The sequence below is a fragment of the Ciconia boyciana genome, chromosome 21 (genome assembly GCF_034638445.1).
Source record: "Ciconia boyciana chromosome 21, ASM3463844v1, whole genome shotgun sequence".
NCBI lineage: Eukaryota > Metazoa > Chordata > Aves > Ciconiiformes > Ciconiidae > Ciconia > Ciconia boyciana.
The window spans coordinates 4,554,371-4,572,923 of NC_132954.1; the positions used below are offsets into that span (position 1 = coordinate 4,554,371).

Genomic DNA, 18,553 nt, shown 5'->3' on the forward strand with positions numbered 1-18,553 from the left:
GGCACAGTCTAGTTTATTGTATACTCGCTTCTGCATTAGAAAACCCGCTTTGGACAATTACAGTGACCACCTGGTCTAAGTTCACATCACAGCATACAAAAATTTCAATGTGTAATTTAAAACTTAAAACATACGAGGTTTAAATCTCATTCCTTGTCATAGCTACATGGGACAAAATTTTTAGTCTGGCAGGTCATTCCATAAAGCACTTCCCTTCTCTTTTCTCAGGACTTATGAACCACATTTTGAACTGCAGCAAAGGTGAAGTAACCTGTTCTCTTCTTCAGCGAGCAAAGAAGCCATGTAAGGAGTATAGAGATGCCCATCTGAAACTGGCAGCATACAAATACAGCCGTCATATACATGTTTATTTAGATGCAGCTTTGCTGGAGACAGAGCCATCTGCATCCCATTAATCTTGGCTGAATTTGATTCACGGATTAGATTGATTATCTGGTTTCTTATTTGCTTCATACAAGTTCTCTACAGACATTAGGTATCAATTAGTCTGGATATTTAATTGGCAGAGGTACGCCAATCAATGGCAGAGTGGTTATCAGAGGAGAAAATAGTATTTTCATTGAAGTAATTGTATTCACATAGCACAAATCCTCAGAGACAGACCAGAGTCAAAAGTCCAATTATCAAAAGGTACCTGCAGGGAAAGCAAACCTGATCTGCCAATTAAGTTAGCTGATGAGGATTTGTTGGCCAAAGAATGTTCAGCACATGAGAAAAGGAAAAAGAGAGACATAAGCCAGGAATGGTAGGAAAGCGCATCACTGCGCAACAGTTTTGCACTAGACTGATCTCTATCCCCATCTTGACCAGTTACACACTATCTTTCTTACAAGGACTTCTTTTGGTAACATACAAGACCACCGTATGTCTCAGGACTTACATGCTGTAAGTACTTAGCTGCATTTCATAAATACGTCTTTATTTAAACTTCAGATAAGCATATGTAAAGATGTGACTCTTTCAATCTTTATAGTTTACAAGGCAGCTAAATTAAATCCCTGTGACCTGTACTTAAACCAATAAGGCAGCAGGTATGCAAGCAGGAATCTGAACTTATCACTTTAAGGAGTCATGTAGTAGCTGGTACTTCGCATCTATACTTGTCAATTGTAGATTAAAACAAACGCCAAACATTTCAAGGGGAAAAAAACCAAAGCAAAACAAAAAATTAAGACAAAACACCTGTTCAGGCACCATTAAACCCCACTGAATTCCCTGAAGATGTAAAGGTCACCCCATGTAAGATTGGTCAAGAACACATCCACTGAGCTCTGTAATAATGATTCTCCACACTTCTCTCATGCCTTCTTATCAAATGATAGTCAAAGCTATTTATTATGCCTCACAACACCCCTGTGAGGTAGGTAAGTATCGTATCCTGAGGTAGAAAGGAAGAAATTTGCACAAGGCTGCACAGCAAACCAGAGGCAAAAATCAGGAACCAAACCCCAAACAGCCCCTAGTTCTCTCATTCCATTACTAGACAATTCTGTCTTCTTTATGGGATCGTAATTTACATTTTCCTAAGGAAAAAAAAAAAAGATCTAATGTACTGGAACGAAGGGAGATAAGACAGGCTGTTACACAACACTCAGATCAAACTTACCTTACCAGTGCATCTGGTTTGCTTAGCTGGTTATTAGGAATACAATTTTCCATTAAGTCCTTATGTGTGCTTGGGCTCTTGCTAGCACATTTCTGTTTTTTCTCATTTTTAGTAGATGAGGAAGGGATGCTCCCGTTAGTTGCACTGTGACTGCGAGGCGAGGAGTTCACAACTCCGCTGACATTTTTGTAATTTTTGGATGAGGCAGTGCATGAGTCCTCTTTTAAGAGGTTTTCTGTACTTCCTACAAGATCATTATTTAATCTTTTACTATTGATATGGTTTTCCATATATTCAATTTCTTGTATTTTAGAGTCTACAGGTTGCAAAATATTGTTATTTATTCCAAGGTTATGTTTCTTAGCATCCTTGTCCTTTTCTTTCCCTTTTTCTCTATATTCTAGCTCTGGCAACGTTGCAGATAATTTTTTATTGGCTGGAATGCCTCCATTGTGCTGCAAAAGTATTGAGGAATCCATATCAGATAATCCTTTGGCTGCTGCAATACCAAAATAAAAAAAATATTTAGTTCATTAAATCAATCAATACTGTGACATACAAAGAAAAATCATTAAGTACACATCAATCATTTCTGCAGAAAACAATCATTATTAGAATCTATTTAGGAAAGAAAATCAGAAGTCACATGGTATTTTTAGACTTTTTCCTCATTACAGGCAGGAAACAGTAACCAAGGGATTTAATAATAAACACTAGTGCTTCATAGAGCACTGACTGACTAGATTGATGCAGTTGCTAATAAAGAACTAAACAGAGAGGACATAATTCATTTCTACTGTCATACTAACCACTGCCAAAATAATTTTATTTCTGGCTCCTCTGTTTCTAAGTTCACTATACTTTCATCAAAACAACATGGACTAAAGAAGCTCTTCCTTAGCAGGCTCTTTTTTTTTTTTTTAATAGCAGATAATAGCAAACATTAAGTAATAAGTATAACTTGCCTTCCTCTGCCTCCCTCTCTTGCCTTTGTAGCATCTGCTGTTCTGGGGGCAGAGCTTGCTGGAGAAGCTGCATGTAGAACTCGTTCTCTTTCTGCACTTCTTTTTGTTTTCTTAAACGCATTTTGTAGCTGACGTAACTTTTAAAGCCAAAGCCCAAAGTCACAACAGGGTAGCCAATACTAAGAAAAAAAAGCAACGTTATTATTCAAAAGGTAAACATAATAGTAAATTAATAAATTATAATAGATTATATAGTTGTGAATACATCTGGATTGCAACTCTTCATAGAAAATTACATATAACATGGTTTTTGCTGTACTACAATAAAGCTACAGTTCAAAAACGTAGGCACCTCTTTATCAAGATAAAATTACAGTTCATTACAGACAGCAATTAACTGTAGCATAGATTAAAGGATTATGACAATGCAATTGCAGTATGCATAGCAAAGACAGCTTTTAGGCAAGCACCAGACTAGGAATTATGCATCTTTTAAGGAGATAACAGCCAAATACAGCAGAAGTTCCCAAGTTTTGTTCCTAAAGGGCCATGTAATATATAAGACATTAAACTGGGAGATGTGTTAACAACATTCATCCAGAACAGTGAAAGGAGAAACTGATCCTTAGCCCCATCCTTTTGCATTCAGAAATTAAGAGCAGATCCCTTTCCCACCACTCTTTAAAGCAGAGACAAAAAAACGGTTCTCCAAAATACCGCCTCTGCAACAGGCCCTGCGATACCTTCTCACTGCAGCACAGGCTGAGAAACAAGAGCTGGAGAAGCCGCTGGAACATACAGCTTTGGGGCTACTGCATTCCTGGTGGAGAGCAAGGCTGTGAACCAAAGCGCCATCACCCACACCTGGTACAGCTAGAAGTGACCCTGCAGGTAAAGCCTCTATAACCATCTGCCTCTGTTGAGGATGGCCACAATTAAGACATCTTTTGTGGGCAACAAATGGCCTTTGGAAATCCCTTGTTTAGGAGGCTGACCTTGAAGCTGTAAGCAAAAAACATCTAATCTCTAAACTTAGTTCTTCCACTTATCTTACTGACAGATAAGATATGAAGAGTTTCACTTCCAGCCAGACTCTGCTGTTCCATTTGTTGACGGGGATGACAGAAGCGTAACAGAACTTTGGAATTATTTTTTCCTATATCAGCTTCATCACACAGAATTTAAGTATTCTTCTGAGTTTGTGACAACTGCACCAATACAGAATGCTAACAAATCATGCTAGTGTATTTATTAACAAGGATACTCAATCAATGAGCAAACATCCCTGTATAAAAATAAATCTATCTTTGACAAGTATTTTAACAAAGCACAGTCAAGTTGCATTTTAAACACTGAAGGTGTCCTAGATCAGGGGAGAACTCAGATGCAGATGACTATTAACCATTAAAATCTTCTCATTCTTTGCTCAGTAATAGCACTGTGCAAATTGCATTTTTAAGCAAGCTGCCAGAATGCAAGAATCATTTGCATATGCATCTGACATTATCTCTGCCAATGCTTCTTTTGTAACACTGTGTAAAGCCAGCTGTAGCTACAGTTCTAAAACTCCGATGACAAGCTGAAATGTTTGCACCCAATTCAACAGCGGAAAGACCTTTCTTCACAGCTCCTAAAGTGCTTTTGTAACCTATTATAGAATTTAATTAGTGTTTAAGGGATTTATTGCACAATGTAGACAATATAAATTAAAATTACAGATGTCTAATTTATTGGAGACTGTATCACAGGGAACTGGACCAAATGACTCCAGGAGAAACAGGACCCATTTTAAACGTAGCCTGATCAATGTATACTACACTAAAAACTTGCAGAATAAAAGTGCATTTCTTCCAGATATGATACTCTGCAGTTAAGTCTTTTGCCTGAAGTCACTCTTAACACTTCCAAAGAAGTGGGGTAATAAGTAGTGTTTGTTTTTTATTTTCTGTCACGATTTTCAACCTGAAGTTTATTCACTTCCTCTGGTGAATTATGAAATCAGACACTCATGAGAACCCTTCTCATTGGAGGGGAAAGAGAGGAGTGCTTTGTTACAGGAAAAAAAAAAAGAAAATTTTCATAATGGGATACATAAATTATCAGTGAAAATGGTTTTTTTCCTACTTTTACCATCTATTCATTATGTAAATACAAAATTTGTAAATTGATGACAAGAACTTTCAAGAAATGTTAGCAATATCCATGCTACAAACTCCCTACAGCTCACAAGCGCTGTATTTTCAGAAAGATTGCACTTGGTTAATGTTTAGCATACATTTTTCATGGAATATTTAATGACAGATGTGTGAGGGGAGAACTGAACAGCCAAACCCTGAACCAAAATAAAAATCCCTGAATATTAATTTTTCCCTAGCAAAATAAAGGTTAATAAGAAAAGGAGAAAAAAACCCCACTTACCAGTGTGCTGCAAATGGACGACAAAGGTCTACATGGAAGTTTTTTAAATCTTTAAATCTAATGGCTGCTTCAATATAAACAAAAAGTATCCACAGTGATACTGTTGGTAAGCACACACCCCTCTCTATTGAGAGAAGAGAAAAAGAAACACCTTAGTAATATATTACAAGCAGCAAATATTTTAAAGTTATTTTTAAAACATTCCAAAAGTCAAGGGAAATTTTCAGACAGACATATAGGGAACTGTAAGAGGGTTTTTTCAGCATAAAGTATCTAGGATGTCTTTATTTTAAACCAACTCTAAACTTTTGTCTCCTTATCTCGCTTTATTGCTTTTATAAGGCATCAGTGAAAAATAACAGATGCACAGCTAATGAAATAGCTTGGCACAAAACCCTATACAGAGAAGGAACACAAATGGAAGAAACTGCAGAAGATGAGGTAATGTTACAGCTTATGATCTTTGAGTCAGAAGTGGTAAGCTTGGACTACTTTTTCACTCCAAGTTAGGTATATCTGAGTAGCAGCAGTGAGCAAATCAGCTGAGAAAACAGGAGTGAGTAAGCGCAGTAGTGGTTACTCCATATACAGTAATGCAGACAACAGTCTGCGACTCAAAACTCTACATCAGGGGAACATCTAGGACACTGTATCGAGGTCTCTCTCTCCAGCACTACTGGTGAGAATGTAAAATAGTAGCCAAGCAAAACTAAGGTCTTAATCCTCTTGGCCAATGGAAAAAGCCACTGTTGCACGCAATATAGCCACCGCAAATTTCCACAAATCAATTCCAGTTACATGCCACAAGCTTCATGAAAATAAACAAAAGTTCTTGGTTACATACTGCCATCAACATATTGTGTGCTGATTTGGAAACAGGTCTTAAATTTGAAACTAAAGAGAGTGTTACTCTGAGGCCATGATGTTATTTACTGTGGTCTCTACTTTGGTCTCTCTTGAATAGCTGCACTCTGCATAAATGAGAAAGCTATAGCAGAAACTGTCAGCTTAAAGGGATTCAACATTTCAGCTAGGTAGACATACCACCTAAAAAGATCATAACTTCCTAAAAAAAAAAAAAGAGCAAGTTCCCATCAACTTAGATGAGCATTTAAAATGAAGAATCGCTAAGGTTGCAGTGAATTAAAATATTAAACAAGCTCAATAGCTACAGTTAAAACCGGCCCATCAGGTTTTTCCTTTAGGGTTTCTAAACATCAACTCTGAGAACAACTTCAGATAACACTTTAACATCTTAATACAATCCTAAAAATAACTCCAGATTTTTTACGTATTTTAAATTGGGCAGCAACTGGTTCACAGTATCTTCCATTAGCTCCCACATTGTCATTATTATAAATGACTAACTTGTCAGAAAGATGACTGCTTTCACCAGTAAGCTGAGAAATGATCCATGCTATCCTGCAAAGTCTTGTGATCTGACAGCACGTCTAACACGAAATATTACAAAAGCCCCAAATCCCAAGGACTTGGGTAGGGAAAAGTTACCACTAAAAAAAAAAGTTTTATTCCTAAATTTTTTTGATTGAGGGGAAGACATATACATAACCCATGTCAAGTATTAGTGCTCATGCAAACTAAACCACCACCCCCAATCCAACTGCTGCCCCAAAACACCAGAACCCAAGGATTTATTAAAAAAACCCCAAACAATTAAGAATAAAAGGGGGGGGGGGGGGAGGGGCACAGGGAGAAGATTTCTCCATACATGTCTTAATCTGTTGGGGCAGCCACTGGTATTACCAGCCTTTTTGCTCAGAAACGGAATCCAGTTGACACAAAGATTTGACTAATACGAATTTAAACTATGATAATATCCAAAATTAACAGCACACTAATCGAGTAGTAGGAAGAATGTAACACTTCCACAAACTTTTCCTATGTGTTCTGTATTTGTTGAATTGCTGCAGAAGTGTTTTGAAGTTAGGAAAATATTTTTTTTACTGCTCTGGAATTCCTGTTTATACACCTCCAGTTCCATTGGTCAAGCTTTAATGATTACTACAAGATCCACCCAGACATGTATCAAGTGCAAATCAGCACACTAACAAAAGCAAAAGACCATTTTTCAACTATAACAAAAGTGCATTAAAACAAATGTGGTAACAAATAGAAGAGGGTTGCTGCATGCTACTAAAAGCTGTAAGATATATATTCAAATCAGCAAGTTGTAAATAAAAAAGTGACCTACCTGTGTGCCAGACATACTGTACCCAAACATACGTGCTGGCAGCAAAAAACAGCCATTGTATTGGTATGAAGAGCAGACATATTATATTTGATGTGAATGCTACACAAACAAAAAATACTGAAAAGGCCTAAAAGAAAGGAGGGGTGGGGGGAAAGAAAAGTGTTTTGGTTTATTCCAGCAAATATTACCAGTTTGTTTATTAATGGTGACACCACAATGATTTCAACACAGAAACATTAGTGTTGTTCATAATCAGGGCAAAGAAATTGAGCAGTCCAGCCAATGAAAGTAGAAACTTCGCCAATTAAGCGAGAACACATGCAACTTGAGAATTTGTGCCCATCCACTCTTCCAACAGGTCTCCAAACAGCTCTATTTATTCCTTATTATTTTGTTTGAAGACTTTCATTCACACTGTTGATATAGTATTATAATTACTATATTCTCCTTCTGGAAAAAAAACCCAACTAACCAGCAGCATCATTTACTCTCTGAAAGACTAGTAAATATCTAAACAGGCAAGGGCTTCCATTTTATTTTAAAGAAAACCCTGTTAAATAGCGATCTAAACCCATTCACTGATCTCAGGAATTCAAACAATATTTTCCTATGCAGAAAATTTGATAGCTATATATTTCACTTCCACTTGCCACAGATAAAATAGGCAGTTAAACAGAAGAGACTTGAGTCCAGGTCACCTAGTCACTTGAAAATTCCTCCTCTCGTGAAAGCGATCATCAGCACCGTTAAGTTAGTTGTATAACATGGAATATGCCCTGAAACACTGCAGGATTTCCCTACAAAGGGCCAGTAATTTTGTGTTATACTTACCAAACCCTGGTATCTGAAGGAATCGTAAACACTCCTGATGAAGAGCCAGAATGGCCACAGATACTCAAACCTGAACTCCAGGACAAAATCCGCCAACAGTACTAGGGCCCACACTACCAGGAACTTCAGATACAGAAAAGTACTGTAAAAAAAAAAAAGTAGTTTCAGGTCAGTATTTCCAATAGAGAGACTTTTTAAAAAAAAAAAAATAATTCAAAATTCAGGAATAAAAACTATAGCCAACCATAATACAGGTAACAAAACTTCATCCAAAATAATTTTACAAAATAGGTAGTTTTATTATTACAGTAAAATCAGGCATGGTCGAATGAAGTTAATTATATTCAACTGCATTTGTTTTTAAAGTAGCAAAGAAACAGAAGGCTCGCTGCTCTTACAAGACATTCAGCGACAATCTCCCTTTAGCTTTGCAGCGTATTTTTACAAAGTGAAGTCTTGCCAACAGGTACGCTCTCACAGCTGAAATGCTTCTCTTCTAGTTTGCACTCTTGTACTTGGAGCTCAGAAATTTCTGTGTTCCCTCTCCTCAACAGACTGCAGACGTTCACTCATTTTCCACATTTAACACAGACAAACTGCAACACCAATAAATTGAGATATATTTTAAGCCTATAACTGTAGCAATTAGGAAGGCTGTTTTGATACTGAGTTGTCAGAGTTATATTTGAAAACATTCACATTAAAGTAAGTGATTCCATTTTAAAAAAAAATCACAACAGAAAAATGGAGGCCCATGAGACTTGAGACCAGACAGTCTACCTTCTATTTTTTTAATTATTTCAAAGTCACATTCTCTTATTCTTAGTCCTGCATTTTGAACCATTGATGATCCTTCTTGGCTACAGAGCTCCAAATACTTTGTGATCATACCTAACTAACACAGGAGCACTTGAGGGATCAGCCCAATCCATTCTCCTAAAAAGGAGGAAGCAAAACCCGTTTTCCCCCAAAACCCTGCACCCAGAGATCTAGTATGTTACTCCAGTACCCCAAAATGCAACTACCTTGTTGCACTGTATTGGGTTATAACACAGGTGGGGTTTTTTTTAAATATATTTTTATTTTTTAAATCAAGGGCAGTTTTTCCTTTTAGTAACTTATTTTTCCTCCTCTATCATACTGCCAACAAAACCCGTAGAACTTTGCCCTGGAATGTTTACTGATAAGTTGCCAAGAGTTTGCATGCACAGTGCCAGGTAGGGTCGAGTTTCTGCACTGTTCATGGACACGTGTTTTTTTTAGGAAGTTGTTCAGAGCTGCAGAGAAGAGACAAAACAGAAAACTTCCAAGAAAAGTGTTACCTACCAGCAGAGGTTTAGAAGCCACTGAACTACCCGTGCAATTATCACTCAGGTTACGTGTCACATGAGGTCAGCTTCCAAACCACACGACTGGGAAAACACTTGGATTTCTTGTGAATCAAAGATTAATTGCGTATGCCTGAAAGTGACCCTTTTCAAGTGTCCTGGCCCTCCAGCTTCCCCCAATGGAAGAGTTTTTGCTTAGCTTTCTCACTGTATGTTATCAGGCTCTCCCCTAAAAGTCCAATGCCAAGGTTTTCACTGTGACTAGACCCCCTGAAAGGAATTGCTTCACTGGAACTACTTACATAAATGCTCTCAAATGTATGCACACAAGTACATGCTTTAAATCAGAACAAACTAAAGACAGACTTCATAGAAAATACATTTTTGAAGTCTGAGACAAATAAGCAACTATTCCTACATTTAACCCACCTCAGCCTCTCCCCCCACCCCCACCTTTCTGAATATTCTGTATCTGGAGTTTAACATAATGGGACTGAAAAAAAAATGCAAATAAAGAGGCTACAGGAAGCACTTTGATTTAATGGAAACAAAATTAATGACACACACACTTGGAAAAGTTAAGGTACTGCTTTTTTCAGTTTTTACAGAACCATCCCCAGCCACTTAGTAAAAAATTACTCTTGGAGAAGAACGAAACTACAGCATAAGTATCAAAAAAAGACCCAAAACCAAAACAACCCACAACAAAACCAAACAAAGCCCACCAAAAAACCTTAAATGGACACATTCGTCCTGGCAGATTATGCTTGCATATGCTGCTGTCCTCTGTTGATTTGAAGTTTAAGTCTTCAACAGAAATCTATAAAAAGCAGCTGCATTCAGAGAATATGGGTATGCAGTCACCACCGTGTTCGTTTTGACCGTGCTGTTGAATTGTACATGTGCAGCTCTTGAGATTGGAGAAAATATATAAAGGCATCACACCTAGGCAGTCATTATCCTATCTGTTTAGCTGGCAAAGCAGTTGTGTTGTGTAGGCACTTTTTCCTGGGTTAAAGTTATGGCTATTGTTTATTTTTCTGCCACTAAAATCCATAAAGAGACTACATTTTTCCTAGCAAATTAGGGTTATCAGAACTAATGCTTTTCAACTGTTAAGTGCCACTCTAAGTTAAAGCATTTGCTGAATAAGAGTTCTGTAATGCAGTCATTAAAGTGATTTCTAATATTAAATTCATATCAATCCGAAGGCCATGGTGACATTTACCGCCTTTTAAAGTGGAATTGTAACAATCCAGCATTTGTAGTAAGGTTTTCCCAACCCTATTAAACAGCCTACTTTTCAGTCATCTGAAGGACTCAAAAGCAATTAAGAATTTAATGAAAACAAGACCAAGACACAAGAAAGTTATTTCCTTTTATAAAAGACTTCATCCACTTATGTTGGCCTCAGCAACAGAGTTCACTGTTGTGTAAATATTCTACATACGTATTCAACTGCATGAGTCCACATGCATACACACACTTGTAGAAAACATTTTAAAGGTACTATCCTCCATCAGTTGGGTGGGGTTTTTTTGTTTTTTTTTTGTTTGTTTGTTGTTGTTTTTTTTTTTTTTTTTTTTTTTTTTAACACATCAGGACCCCCTGCTCCTCCCAATGAAAGCGTGCAGGACTGCAGAGTCAGAGACTGCAGTCCATAACTAAACACTCCCACCCAGCTTTAAAAATCAATATTGGTAGCAGCCTAAAGACATCAGCTCCCTCCTCGAAACGGGCTGGTTTTACAAACTGTGCTGAGCTTCCACGCTGCCAGTTACATACACAGCTGGGTTACAACCAGCATGGGTGTCTTTGCAGCACACTGCAGTCTGCAGATGGCAATGAGTCTTTGTAGGCGGAAGAAAGGAACACAAATCTCAGCTTCCCTTCTTCCATAAAGGTATGCTGCACACCGAGATTTGCTGTTCCTGGCAAGCACACAGTTCATCAGTTAATTTACAAGTGCTTAGTGAACAGACACCTCTTCAGTGAACGCTTAAATTAGTGATAGCTGAAAAATGCCCAGCAAGAATTAAATCCCAGAGAAAAACAGGCTAAGGGACCTCTCATTTGGACAGGCTGCTGTTTTGTTTCATACGACAGACCTTTCAAATAAGATCACATGAATGAAATGACTAACAAAATTTAGTAATAGCCCTCCTCCCTTTCTCTGCTTTGTACTAGCCCTTTTTACTTCATCTTTGCTCTTCAATCCCTTGATCCCTTCCAGACACCCTTCTTCCCATCAGCGTGTTTCTATTGTTATCTAGTCTCTGTCCCCCCTGTGCCTCCCCTCCAAGACGCTCACCCTACAACCGAGACAGTCAGCGCTCCTTCAGAATCCAGCACCAGCCATTTGGTGTCTGCGAACCTCTGATAGTCATTGATCTTTCTGGGCACATCCACACATTTCTCCAATTTTGATAGCTGCTACGTCAGTATCCTCACTTAGAGATAATATTCACTAGGCAGAAGTGCTTTCTAACCTCTGTACCCCTTATGTTAGAAAGGCTCAAATATATTCCATGATGCCAATTATAATTCCGAGTTTGTTCTCAATACAGGGGAAGACTGTTGCAGATAAGCACCTAAAATCTGGTTATCCAATTTTCTGACACATGTCAAAAAATCTGACTCCAGTGGTCTGACAGAGGTTTAAGGAAGACAGGGCTTTCCCTATAAAACTAGCATATGGTATCTAATCTTGTAGGGTAATACAAAGCGAGGGGGAAGGATGGACACATTCATGAGAAGAGCAGGGTACCAAACGGGAAGGAGCAGTGATTACAGTGCTGCAAATTCTGTGAAAGGTCAATTGATTGCTAATGTATACTGAATATAAAGATTTATTCATAACCCAACAGTGCCTGTGCTCCCCCTTTGAATTTTCAAACAAATAATTTTCCTCCTTATTCTTCCTCCCCCCACCAAGTGCCAGATGCCATTTCCTTTTTTCTCCTCTCTTGTTCTTTGTTCTCTTTTTACTGCCCCACAGAAACAGATATTGTGCTTGCAGTAAGGTAAAAATATTAAAAAAAAAAATCACTAGGAAAAAACCAATTATGCACCCCAAATCTAAACTGGTAGCAAATTAAGCGTCTATTCTATCCCACTATTATCAGCAAGTCGCAAAGGCTGGAAAGTGAATCTTAGCAGAACTGATGGCATGTTTCATTTTGCAGCCTGACTCACACAATGGAGTGGAAGGCATCTTGAGGCTGGCAGGGCACCAAACGCAGAGATAGGCTTTAGAAAGGTGAAGTTTAGCATGCGTATGAAATTACTAAACAGTCCACAGCCACCATCTCAAGGTTACCCATCCAATGCCAGACAGAACATTGGGAATGCTGACTGAATATCACTGGAGATTTCCAAACAAAAAAGCTTTAGATATGTAAACACACAAATATATGTAAGATTATTACTAGTGGACAAAAAAAAGTAGTACAGAATGAGCACAGCAAGTATGCAAGAGAGAAAACATGACTGCTGGGATGTGGTATGCCTATTGGAAACTATTATGTGAAATACTTGCCAACTAAATTTTTGAAAAGTAAGAGAAATGTAAAGAATCCCAGGAAACCTCCCTGACTTGACTCAATGTCTTGATATGGCATAAAATATATCAATCACTGAACTATGGAAATGTAAGTAAAGGAAGACAAAATAGAAAACTCTTACAGTATTTCTGGAAGCAAGTGTAATAGACTGCTGAACCACAGGCATATAATCAGCAATCAGTATTGTCGTACTGAAACAAGAGAAACTGTTAGCCCACTATGGTAAGTCAGCTGAAAACACCTGAGTCCAGAACACATAAAATAAAGCTAGAAGAATTGCAGTGTACAGGGAATGAAAGTCCCTGGCAGAGGGAAGCAATATTACATGTACCATTGGGGTTGACACAGTAGAACACATTTAAATGTAAGCTAAATTAGATTTGAGACCCGAATTTAACTTAAAGTCATAAAAGGTAGCACTACTGGTTTGTTACAGACCTCCAGGGCAGGTTGAGAAGAAAATGTTTTTGCCTGTATAGGAAGCTTATTAAAAAAAGTGCCAGAATAAATCAGTAGGAATAATCATTATGGATTTAAAAACAAACAAACAAAAAAAGCCTAAAAAAAGGCCCCATTCCTGGAGTTAGTAATAAACTGTTTTTCCTTACAGTTTATTTGGCCATCAGCAGAGTCAAAAATCAAGTCCTTGGAAATAAGCCATATCAGAAGTTAGGTGGCATACAGAACCACATGAGTACCTTAGCAAAGGGATCACAGTATCCAGAAATGCTGCCCAGCACAAGATGCCCAGGGGCACAGACTGCCATCAGTGGGTATCTCAGTAACCACTTGGAGATTACAGACACATACACATCCTCCCAGGCATTCATTTGGCTGCCAGCCCAGGTAGTGCCTGTGATAAAGGGCAATATGGATATAGGGCTAAAAAAATCCTAATTCTAAAGGAACATACAGTGTTTAAGGACTGGAAATCCATGATACATAGCATAAGTCAGCTGATGTGACAGCATAAGTTAAGCTGGTAACTTGTGGAAGTCATCTTGAAACTTAACCAGCTACAAAAGTGATACCAAGTGCCAATACGACTCAGTAGAGCCAAGACAAGCAGTATCAGCAAGAAAGCTGAAGGATTTTAGATAGATAAAGGATGAGGACTGGGAAGACTTAGAAACAAGCAGTAACAAGTACACTTTAATTGCTTAACTGATGACAAGCTGCAATGAATACTTTAATTAACAATTAAGGTTTTCATGCATGCACAGTGTCAAAGGCATAAGATGTTAATCACTCAAGCATTGTAAAACAATGGCAATGGATAGCTTAAAAAGTGAAAAGGCAAAGTTTTGAACATACACTGTTGTCGTGGTTTAACCCAGCAGGCAGCTAAACACCACACAGCCGTTTGCTCACTCCCCCCCAGTGGGATGGGGAGAGAATAAAAAAAAAAAAAGGTAAAACTCGTGGGTTGAGATAAAGGCAATTTAATAGGACAGAAAAGGAAGGGAAAATAGTAATAGGAATGACAAAAGAATGTACAAAACAAGTGATGCACAATGCAATTGCTCACCACCCGCTGACCGATGCCCAGCCAGTTCCCGAGCAGTGGGCCCCCGGCCAGCTTTTCCCTCAGCTTTATACGCTGAGCATGACGCCATATGGTCTGAAATATCCCTTTGGGCAGTTGGGGTCAGCTGTCCCAGCCCTGTCCTTTCCCAGCTTCTTGTGCCCCCCCAGCCCACTCGCTGCTGGGGTGGGGTGAGAGGCAGAAAAGGCCTTGACCCTGTGTCAGCACTGCTCAGCAGGAACGAAAACATCCCTGAGTTATCAACCAAATTATTCTCATCCTAAATCCAAAACACAGCACTTTACCAGCTACTAGAAAGAAAATTAACTCTATCCCAGCCAAAACCAGGGCAACTGTGGAAATAACAAGAGACCTCACAATTCTTACCATTAGTTTGTTGGTTTTGGAGATCTATTGAAAACACAGTTATGTTTTAATTATAATAATGTTCTTTCCACAGATACTGTAATGCTTCTAAATAGCACAAGTCTTTATTGTGCTTGCACATAATATTAGATCAGGATTCATCAGGTTTTTCAGAGTACAGGTAGCAATATTCACTTGAAGCTGTGATACTGCACCACTGGCAACCAAGGCTTCAGTCGCAGTACACAGGAGCAAGGCTGCTAATGGCAGTGCTGGCACGCCACGTTACACATCGCTGGTACACAGCCTGAAGTACCTTAGAGCTGTAGACGGGGAGTAAAACTAAACTGAAAGGGGAAAAAGGGGTAAAAAAAGCAGAAAGCAGACGGAAGGAAAAACAGCAGAATAGAAAGAGCAGTTTAAAGAAGAATAGAGAGGGTGGCTGTTGAAAACTTGGTGGGGAAGGGGCAGGGGGGAAGACTGGTCAGGAATAACTTTCAAAGTGTTTATGAAGGGCTGAGGCCAAATAATCCATTAATTTAGGTAGTGAATGTTGGGGAAAGTACCTTAAAGAACTACAGCTGTAAAATTTCAAATAAGAAAGGTTGTGAACCCTTAGATAAACTTGTTAAAAAGGATACTGCAGAAGTTCACAACAAAATTAACATTCAGGGATACAGGATATTCACATTTTTCAATGCACCCCAGGATTTTACATTTCTAACTCTGTTCTGTGACTAGAAATTATTTTTCTATCACTTCTTATAATTTGCTTCAGATGTACACATGTAGAGAACCCTCCCAGCAGAGTTTTACTGCAGGACAATTCCTTCATTGCTTCACCTGCTCCAAAACTCTTCAGCTTTGCAGCTCTCAACTACACTCACGTGTGTCTAGTAGTGACAGCTGTGCCTCGCTCTGCATTGCAAGTCTGGAGAGAGAACAAGGGTGGGAAGATTGGTCTTAATTTAAAAAGCAAACAAAAATCCTACAAGGGTTAAGTACCTCAATCATGCTGTTTGTTCAGCCTAGCTGCCTTGCTTATAACACTATGATGCTACCTACTGATAACTGTATTTACTGGGTTTGTGTAAGCTGATGGTGACAATTAAGATAAGTTGAGCAAATAACTGTAGTAATTACAAGAATTTAGAAATCTATAGTTATATGAGAAGCTACCTGTATGTAATCTCTCTGAATTATGGGGGGAAAGAAAATAGAAAATAAAAAAGAAGAAGGAGGGCAAGAGAAACAAGAGAAAGAGCCTCAATCTGTGTAGAAGTACCCCTCTCTGGCTAGATTTCCAAAGGGGAAAGCCTTCCCACTAGTTTCTCTTTTCATTCTGTGGGACAATACTTTGAAGTCATTGACTACTTCTGTTTATCAAAACACCACGTGAAACAAAGGCTAAAAATCCTATTTCTGAACTAAAGCATTCCAGGAGAAGTTAGTACAAGAAGCCAGATGTCTCTATTAGCTGTTCATGCAACTACAACAGCTCTACGTGCTGAACACACTCATCATCTGGTGTTCTTCTCATCTTTTTCTGGTTTTCCTTCCTTCTCTCGCCCCACCTTTCCAGCCAGTCAACTCAAAGGTAACGGAGAGCATGTGATTTTGGAATGACTTTTTAAAGCTAACTAATTATATAATGAATTGCTTACATTTGAGTTATTTTCCTAAGACTAGTCATCTTAAATATTAACTTCTAAGCAATGGATGATTTTTTTCATTCCAAGCACTGTTTTCTCAAAACCTGGGAGCCTAAAGCAACAAGATGCCCTCTACTCTCAAGCAGAGATTCACTACAACTAGGATAAAGCAGTATATTGTCACAATGTTATTACAGTCAGAGCTCACTATCAACTGTTTCCCTTATGCAAAGCCAACATCTGTATTGTTATGAGTTTGCTCAAGTTTCCAGCCACTGCATATATAAACCTCAACAAAACTAGAAACAGAAAGGGGACATTATGCTTACTATAACTTTCAAAGGCCATCTTTCCAGCCTCTACTAAAACAAACTCCTCCTTATTCACAAATACATAATTATTGTATTTCATATAAAATTTGGCATACTTAGATACTCAGGAAGGCAGAGCTCTAAAATACTCTTTAAAATATGCTCACAACAAGCAAATGCTTAGGAATCTGTGTTGTGGTGCGTTCTGCATGTAAACATCTGGAAAGCATGCTTTTATTCCAAGACACCGATGAGGTACATCCCATGCCTAAGAACGTGGATCTCATTTCCCTACAGCTTCCCTTCCTATTTCGTAGGTCGGAGGCGAGTCAGATACCCACCGTGTTTTCACCACCGCAAGGCCATCCATCCCCGCTCCAGGCATTACCCTCACAAGTTCTTGCTCGCACCCCTCACTGTTACACCTATCGCTCTCCTGTGCTTCCACTGCAGAGGCCACAGCACAGGTACCTTCACCACCACGTGAAAACCAAGTTTCTTAACCTTAGCGCGAGAGGCTGCCACTCGCCGAAAGCCAGCGGCCCAGATGCTCGCCTGCTCTACCACGCTGCCGTTGTCGAGCCACCGCAGCACGCGGTTCACTGGTTTAGCACCTCTGGGAAAGCCCAGCCGTGAGAACCCACTCGGGAAACCTCCCCCGGCAGACAGGGCGGCGAAGGCCCCCCGCCCCACCGCACGCTGCGAAGCCCGGGGGCGGGGGGGGGTGGGGAGGCTCCCACCGGCTCCTCGCTGCTTCCTCCAGGCAGCGCCGACAGGACCTTGGCCAGCAGCTCCCCCCACACCCCGCGCTCTCCCCCGGCCCCGACGCCTCGCCAGAGCCGGCAGCGGGCGAGGGGGCGGCGGAGGGGCCGGCACGGCCTAGCGGCGGCGCGACCAGGCCGCGGGGCGGGGCAGCGCCTGAGGGGAGCCGGGGCGCCATGTCGCGCGCGGCCCCCGCTGACAGGGGCGGGGGGGCGGGGCAGCGGGGAGCCGCTGAGGGGACGGGGGTGCGAGGGGACCGGGGCGGCGCGTGTCCCCCTCCCCCCCGCCCGCCGCCTCTCCACCACCCCGGCGGCCGCTCGGTACCTGCCGTAGATGCCCTCGGTGATGCGGTTCCGCTTGAGCGGCCGCCGCAGCTTGCTGCAGTCCGCGCTCCGCCGCTTCATCCTCCCGGCCGCCTCCGGCCCAGCCCAGCCCGGCTCGGCGGGCCCCGCCGCGCGTCCCGGCCCCGCGCTGCCCCGGCCCGCCCCGGTCACGGCAGCACCATCCGCCCCCGCGGGGGGTTCCCTCGCGCGGGGCTTTTTTTTTTTTTTTTTCCCGGGAAACAAAGAAATAAAAATAATTCCTGGTCCGTCCCTCCCCGCCGCGTCCCCCCGCGCAGCCGCCGCGCAGCGCCCCGCCCTCCCTAGCGTTGCCCAATCAAGCGGCTGACCCCGCCGGAATGACGGCATGCTCGACCAATCGGCAGCAGGGAAAGGCAGACGGACGGCCGAGGAGGCCCATCGAGGCATCAGAAAGTTGGTTCCGCCCCACGCTACCGGGTAGCCCGCCCACACTCTTGATTGACGGCCACGAGAGCCCGTCAAAGAGAATGATTCGTGAATTGATGGCTTGTGGGCCAATCCCTGAGTAGGTTTTGTTTTTCTCCCGCCTACTCTCCTTCTGGGCTGGTTCCCGCCCCGTGTTGTGATCGACAGCAAGACTGCCCAATGGAAGAGACAAATAAACATCAAAGGACAGCTCAGCTATCCATTC

General features: G+C 40.7%; 1 protein-coding gene across 1 annotated transcript in view; it reads right to left on the bottom strand.

Annotated features, from left to right (window-relative positions):
* The window catches only part of MACO1 (macoilin 1), a 30,660-nt gene extending 12,551 nt beyond the window's left edge, over positions 1–18,109 (bottom strand). The window contains exons 1-6 of the mRNA XM_072885171.1: positions 17,885–18,109; positions 8,054–8,195; positions 7,223–7,349; positions 5,011–5,134; positions 2,593–2,771; positions 1,628–2,126 (exon numbers count right to left, since the gene is read on the bottom strand). Coding sequence (XP_072741272.1) covers positions 1,628–2,126; positions 2,593–2,771; positions 5,011–5,134; positions 7,223–7,349; positions 8,054–8,195; positions 17,885–17,964 — 1,151 coding nt within the window. The 5' untranslated portion in view covers positions 17,965–18,109. The remainder of the gene's footprint in view (positions 1–1,627; positions 2,127–2,592; positions 2,772–5,010; positions 5,135–7,222; positions 7,350–8,053; positions 8,196–17,884) is intronic.
* Positions 18,110–18,553: the final 444 nt, after the last annotated feature.